At 45.4% G+C, this 7,763-nt stretch overlaps 1 protein-coding gene across 1 annotated transcript; it reads right to left on the minus strand.

Annotated features, from left to right (window-relative positions):
• Nucleotides 1-513: 513 nt before the first annotated feature.
• On the minus strand, nt 514-2,106 carry LOC146838965 (uncharacterized). The gene has a single exon (XM_085599993.1). It carries the CDS (start codon nt 2,104-2,106, stop codon nt 514-516), a length of 1,593 nt encoding a protein of 530 aa, XP_085456119.1.
• Nucleotides 2,107-7,763: the final 5,657 nt, after the last annotated feature.

Raw genomic sequence — 7,763 nt, forward strand, 5'->3', positions numbered from 1 at the left:
ATTTTGTGCTTGTTAAATTGTTTTGAGTGTGATGGGTTTATATGTTTTATTACTAATCTCTAAAATTAGCTGAAAATACCCTTGTTAGTCCAAGCATTGTTCAGGGTGTTGATTTTACAGGTAGCATGGTCAGGTGTGCTTGGAGTTTTTCGTTATAACTCTCTCACAGAAAAAAACCCAACAATGTTTCTATACTTTTAGTCCACTTTGTGCTAGTCTTCCAATGGGTTCCCTGATATTTCATGTTTTTCCTAGCTGTCGGGAACTAAGCAATAGTAGAGAATAGACACTTTTATAATTGTTCAAATATATGTATTCTTCTTCTTTCCTACTGGTTCAGTCTTCTATCCCCTGCTTTTTATCAGCTGGTATTTGAATGTCCCACATTCTTGTAATTTTATCAGTTTGTATAATTTCTTCATCTCACAATAACCACACTTTTTTGCTTCATTGCACACCCACGGATGGGTCAGTATTATTGATGATGTAATTACATTATTACCAAATGTGTTTTCAGGGATGGTGGTGTGCTCGCTGATGTCTTTGTAGGTTTGAAGATTGACTGAAGCTCTTCACACATTCAGTGCACTGGAATGGCTTTTCCCCTGTGTGTGTTCGCTGATGTCTATGTAGGTCTGAGAAGCGACAAAATCTCTTCACACAATCACTGCACTGGAATGGTTGTTCCCCTGTGTGCGTTCGCTGATGAATCCTTAATGTTGAAGATTCACTAAAGCTACTTCCACATTCACTGCAATGGTATGGTTTTTCTCCAGTGTGTGTTCGCTGATGAATCCTTAATGTTGAAAATTTACTAAAACTACTTCCACATTCACTGCAATGATATGGTTTTTCTCCAGTGTGTGCTCGCTGATGTCTATGTAGGTCTGATAAGCGACAAAATCTCTTCCCACATTCATTGCACTTGAATGGTTTTTCCTCAGTGTGTGTTTTCTGATGCTGCTTTAGGTACGATAATTTACAAAAGCTCTTCAGACATTCACTGCAATGGTATGGTTTTTCCCCTGAGTGTGTTTGTTGATGATACATTAATCCTGAAGAGGAACTAAAACTACTTCCACATTCACTGCAATGGTATGGTTTTTCTCCATTGTGTGTTCGTTGATGAACCTTTAATGTTGATGAGTCACTAAAACTACTTCCACATTCACTGCAATGATATGGTTTTTCCCCTGTGTGTGTTCGCTGATGTTTTTTTAGGTGTGATAATGGACTAAAGCTCTTCAGACATTCACTGCAATTAAATGGTTTTTCTCCAGTGTGCGTACTCTGATGGAGTTTTAAGTGTGCAGATTGAATAAAGCTCTTCCCACATTCACTGCATTTGAAAGGCTTTTCCCCTATGTGTGTTCGCTGATGACATCTGAGTTTAGATGATTCCATAAAACTACTTCCACATTCACTGCAATGGTATGGTTTTTCTCCAGTGTGTGTTCGCTGATGAATCCTTAATGTTGAAGATTCACGAAAGCTACTTCCACATTCACTGCAATGGTATGGTTTTTCTCCAGTGTGTGTTCGCTGATGAATCCTTAATGTTGAAGATTCACTAAAGCTACTTCCACATTCACTGCAATGGTATGGTTTTTCTCCCGTGTGTGTTCGCTGATGAATCCTTAATGTTGAAGATTCACTAAATCTACTCCCACATTCACTGCAATGGTATGGTTTTTCTCCAGTGTGTGTTCGCTGATGAATCCTTAATGTTGAAGATTCACTGAAACTACTTACACATTCACTGCAATGGTATGGTTTTTCCCCAGTGTGTGCTCGCTGATGTCTATGTATATCTGATAAGCGACAAAATCTCTTCCCACATTCATTGCACTTGAATGGTTTATCCCAAGTGTGTGTTTTCTGATGCTGCTTTAGGTACGATAATTTACAAAAGCTCTTCAGACATTCACTGCAATTATATGGTTTTTCCCCTGTGTGTGTTTGTTGATGATACATTAATAATGAAGAGGAACTTAAACTACTTCGACATTCATTGCAAGTGTATGTTTTTTCTTTTTTGGTTAGTGTCTCTGAGTCGGGTATGTATTTTTCTACATCTCCTGACCGTGCTTCCTGAAAGGCCAACATGACCGATAAAGCACTTGTGTTAGTCTCACACTCCATGCATGTGTGTGGTATTTTGCACGTTTGCTTTCCGATTAAACACTAAAGTGCAAAGGTCACCAAATACTTGCCACACTCATAACGTGTGTAAGGCTTCTTTGTGGGTGATTGTGTCTTTAGACTGTATAATGGGTCTGCAAGCTTGCGGGTAAAGATCCATCGTCCTTCTGGTTGGTGCACACTGGGACAGTACTCTGTGTTTTATATAGCAAAACCCCCAGTTCTTATAACTTTCAGTTAACTGTGCTTTTCGCTGGTTTCTTTGGAATGGCCTGAAAGAGTTTACAATACACCTCTAGCACTGAATGGCGGTCTGATATCACTTTAGGAAGCAGAGCACTGCTATAACCACCTCATGATCAGAGCTGGTATTGGACATGTTTATACAAGAATTGGTTGATCAGTGTTGTCTTAAGTTTCTAGAGGTCATTTCTTCATCTTGAGGCACGGAGGTGCACAGTGGAGACTGGTAGAATCACCAAATTGCCCTTGACGGTACTTCCAAGATCTGTCATTTGATGTTCAGATTCGGCTGCCTCTGTTGGCACTTATGTTTTCCTGAATACTGGAACTCAATGTTTCTGACTTTGCTTTTGCAGATTTACAGTATTATCTTCATTATTCTTAAACAATTTGTGCAATCAATGATTGTTTTCTGTCAGCTGTAAAAAGATTTAAAATTACTTAAATGGAAAATACCGGAATGTGCATATACAATTTTTAATTGATTGCAAAAACATCTCATTTATTACTATTGTTGAAACTTATGAAGACATATTTAACCATACAGAGATATTTACATAAAAGTTCCTTTGAACGTGCGACAATCTTATTTATTTCAGCAAAGTTGTTCATAGGGTAACTTAGCAAAAAAGGGGCGCTCGCATTGCACTCATACACTAGTTACAGCTTTAGGTAGATGCATATGGTCAAGGTTTTGTTAAAACAAGAACAGCTCTTGGAGTAAGATATGGATCAGGAAGACCCAAGACAGTATGGTGGATATCAGGATGTTGTGCCATACATAAAATCTTATTGTTCACGGAGGTGCCTGGTTTCATTCACTACTAACTTTTTTTCAGCAGGATTCCCCTCGCTGTTGTCTCAAGGCCTGATTACGGGGGCCTTTTGTGCGCTGATTGTGTTTGGGGCCGTTGTGGCACAAAGGGGTTCTATCTGGGCCTTGCAGGCCCTGCATCATGTATCGACCCTCTCCCCATATAAGGTCCCTGCCCAATCTAAACTGGCGGCGCCTCTAAGACTCTAGGAATCTAGATATTGACATAGGACTTAGCATGTCCTGCTTATGGACATGAAAGAAGGACTATCATGTTCTATAGCTTCTAAGTATTTCCAAGGTGGCGGACATCTTAGAATGATGTTGTTTACTAATTCTGCTTAGATTTCCAGACTGGCTTGGTCTATCGAATTTCCAAGTGCATCCTAGGCCACTGTTCATCCCATTCCCCCATCCCTCTAATCTGGATTCTATCTTCCTAATTGCATAATCTAGTATGACCTAATGAATTTCAACTTCCGTTTTATATTCGCAGCTGGGCCCTCTCTTCAGGATTTGCTGATTTCCACCTAGTAATCGCATGCATATAACGCTGGGAAGCCCAAAACAGAAAGAGTACCTTCTTCACTCTGGACATCTTCTGTCATGATGCTGCTGTTTAATGGGCTGCCTTTGTAGAACTGAATCATTGAACTTTCCTCCAGCCACCCCATGATTTGCTCCATCCCTTCCTTCCTTCATCTGACCCCCTTCTCCTTGACTCCCCTCATATTCCCCACAAGTAAGCATGTAGAACTCTGGTCCCCCCCCTCTTTCCACTCTGGAAATGTGGAGCCCTTAGCCATGGATTCCCTTTCTCAAGGATCACTAGACTCCAAACTTGTTCCAGACGGCATATACCCCCCTAAACTATCTAAAAGCGTGTTCAAAAACTCCGGAGCACTGCATCCACTAAAGCCCCCTACTGTCTCAGACTCTCGGCAACTCCCTCTATCATTTGTGGAGCAGAGGCAACCATCACCCTTTATAATAATGGGATTATCCTCATCGAAGCATCTGAACGCAACATAGAATTACTTGATTACATTTTCCTCACTCATCAAACTCTCTCTGATGAAGAACGTTCTGTATCCTCCCCTCTCCCCACTACTCGTATCGCTCCAGCCCTTTCCCCTCCTCCCCATCCACCTTCATCAGATTACCAAACAGCATTAATTCACCATTACCATTGCCGCTTGATTCAACCGACAGTTGTCGTCATAATAGTCTGAGCTCTCTTCACACCCCTAGAGCAGCGACCACTGAAATACACTGACTCGATACAAACCCCATCACCTCATCTCTGCCCCTTACCTCTGAACATTCTCCCGCTGTCACCACTGATAGGTCTGAGACACCCACTGGACCAAACCATGACACTTGCAATCTCGGAACTCCCTAACTTGACCAATAACATGGCACCTATCTCCTCATCAACCAGTATATGAGTCCCACCCCCCCACTCCTCAATCATGACTCCATCTCTATTCCCCCCTCCGCTGGTTCTCCAAACTCAGCTGCTCCCTATCACTATAAACCGGAGCACCCTCTCTCCTGACCCCCTGACCAAGTTCACGACCTCCTGTTCCCACATAACTAACGACTGCAAACTCACTGAGATCTCTCAGGAGCTTCATCAACTTAAGGCTGAGGTTTAAAGCCTAATATCCCTTACCTCCGAGCTCGCTAATTGTTGGTGTCCCACCAGGCCGATGGGCAAGAGTAGACACTCCTTTTCACAATCCAATAACAATCACGTTAGACGGATGTCACCCACACATTCAATGGGATCTAAGCAATCGCAACGCCCCTACCCGACCCATCAGGATGAAAGATACTCTATCAGACAACAATATTTACTCCCTCCTCCTGTTGAATCCACATAGAGATCCGAGGCCCAATCCCAGAGCAGTTAACAATTCCAACTTCAAGCAAATTATCACTCAGGCTACCTCCGCTGAAATGTACGTTACTCAATTGCAGATCGGCAACTAAATATGCAGTGGATATTGCTGACCTTATCCTTACTCATGATCTTTCCCTTATAGTCCTGACTGAAACTTGGCTAAATGACTCCTCCACACCAACGCTCGACATTCTAGTACCGCCCAGCTACGACATCATCAGATTAGATAGATCAAACAGACCTGGTGGAGGTATCCCCTGTACCCAGTGCAACAACCTCTCTATGAAGCAAGCACAAAACGTTACTCTCATCACGTGTGAATATCTAGGCATCGATATCCTGAGTAAAGATAGGCCTCGATACAAACTGCGTTTTACTACCCTCCAGGAGATAACAAATTATGGAAATCATCACAACAAACTCCGGTGTGTACTGCGCCTCAATCTTCCTTGGTGACTTAAACCTCTACTGGAATGACCCAAATGACAAATCAGTGATTAGCCTAAAAACCTTCCTAGCTGACCTAAACTTGATCCAAATATGCGAAAGTCCTACCTACAACCTGGAAGCGGCATTGGATCTATTTATCTTTAAAGCTAATTTCACTTAACTTAAATTTATCAATCCATGTGAATGGACAGACCACCACTACATCACTTTGCTCATCACTGAATCGCTGTCCTCAAAAAATGAAATGTTCAAATAAAAAAAACAGACACTGGAAAAGGAACCCTCGAAATATAAACCTGAATGAACTAACATCTATCAGCAAAACATCCTACCCCCTCCCGAGGACATGTCAGATGTCCAGTACCTAACTGATCATTGCACTAATTCAATGACAAACATTCTAGACTCTATGGCACCCCTACAACAACAAAAAAGTATCCACCAAAGACTCTGAGTCTTGGTACAATGGTAGTCTAAACACTGAAAGATGCAATCTAAGATTGAGTGAATGATGGTCATTGAGATTCTCCTCCTCGCTCGAACACCTCCAGCACCTGAGATCTCTAAGAAGCATTTACAACAAACACATACATAGCTCAAAAGCAAACGTCTTTAGGTAATAGCTAAACAATGTCAGGAATAGACCTAAAAAACTGTTTGAACTTGTTAAATTGCAATCGAACAGGAAACCCAACCTGCTTTCTGGGTCTAATCTGCAGCCTAACCGCTAAGAATGTGCCACCTTCTTCCTGGAAAAGACTAAAAAAAATTAGTCTTGGAAGGCCAACATGGCAGACACACCTTAACGGAACTATGCACATCCACGCCATAAAATAATTAAATCTGACAGCATCCGGCAACACAGAGCACACAGATTGCATGGCGGCTCATCAAGAATACCCGGCGGCGCCCTGAGACGGAATCAAGGAGCCGAGGTGACACGGCGGCCGTGCTGAAATCTGGCGCCGCACGTCGTGGGACCGGAGACAGCCCTGCACCTCCACCCTGATATCCACTAGCGGGCCAAGGGCAGCGCCAACGGCGTTCCGACCTTCGAGGTAGGAGGTGGGGAGCCCTGTGGCCCGGGGACCGCCTGTTTGACTCCGGGTGGTGGCGGCGGTTCCGGGAGCGTGTAAGCAGATTGCCACGCGAGGCTTGCCTGCTGGGGACGCCCCCGGACTGCCTCTGAGTTAGGCTGCACACTCCAGGCTCCATTTCCCGGCACGACGAGCAGCCCAGCCGCTGGGCACCTATCAGGACGCGCTGGGCGCCCGGACAGGCTGTGGCCCATCAAGTGATTCATTGTTGCAGGGTGGCTGCCAGCGCGGACTTCGGCTTGCGGGTGCGGAGTGCACGAGGGGTGAACCGAGGGCGTGGAGTGGCCTGCAGACTGCGGATACCTCCTGGGGCAGACCTCTCATGTAAGGAGACCCCCAGTTGAGGCTGCGAACCATGGCCGCTATCGACTTCTACCTGAGCAGGTCCTCCATTGGCCTGGAGATTAAACATTAATCCTCACAGATCCTAGTGCCTGTGGACCTCCCAGAGCCCCGGTGTCTGCTCCCCCCACACGGCAAACAATCCTGGGCCTCGATAGAATATGGAGGGTGTAGCGAAGCTCTGTGGAGTGAAGGGGGTGCCACAAGCTCCGTGGGCCAGGGTCATCCGCCATTGGCTGGGGGATCGACAGACGCTGTTGGTAGAACTCTACCCAAGGTCCTGAGTGCAGCTACCGCCAGATACACGTGAATGGGAGACAACAACCAGAGGTGAGCCCCATACACAGTGATCTGCAGAGAGGGGGTGTCTGTGCCCCACAGCGATTGGCTGCGCATGGTGGGCTGGGGGTCCGGCGAGTCTGGTCCCTATAGAGGAGCCTACTTGGCCAGCGGTGGGCGGTTACGGAAATGGGCAGGCTAGGCTCCGTACGACTTGTGGCCTGAGACACGTTGGATTCCGTGAGGCCCGGCCCACCACCTCTTGAGAAGTACAACGCTAGCCAGGTAGTCTGGGGGCAAGGGGCAACGACGAGGGCTGCATCCTCCCCTCTCTCCTCCTCTCACAATCAGCTCGGCATTTCCAATCTAGCCGCCGAACTGTGCTTCGCCATGGGTAAGGGTAAGCCGGGCGCGGCCGGTACCAAGCAGAGCACCCTGGATCAGTATGCCACAGCTCCTGGCGGTGCTACCGGGAGAGAGACGAACAGCA

Source organism: Triturus cristatus, chromosome 4_2 (assembly GCF_964204655.1).
Source record: "Triturus cristatus chromosome 4_2, aTriCri1.1, whole genome shotgun sequence".
NCBI classification, from domain to species: Eukaryota; Metazoa; Chordata; class Amphibia; order Caudata; family Salamandridae; genus Triturus; species Triturus cristatus.

Excerpts from the sequence above, each read along its gene's own strand:
- LOC146838965 (XM_085599993.1), bottom strand. The coding sequence starts at position 2,106 with ATGTTGGCCTTTCAGGAAGCACGGTCAGGAGATGTAGAAAAATACATA.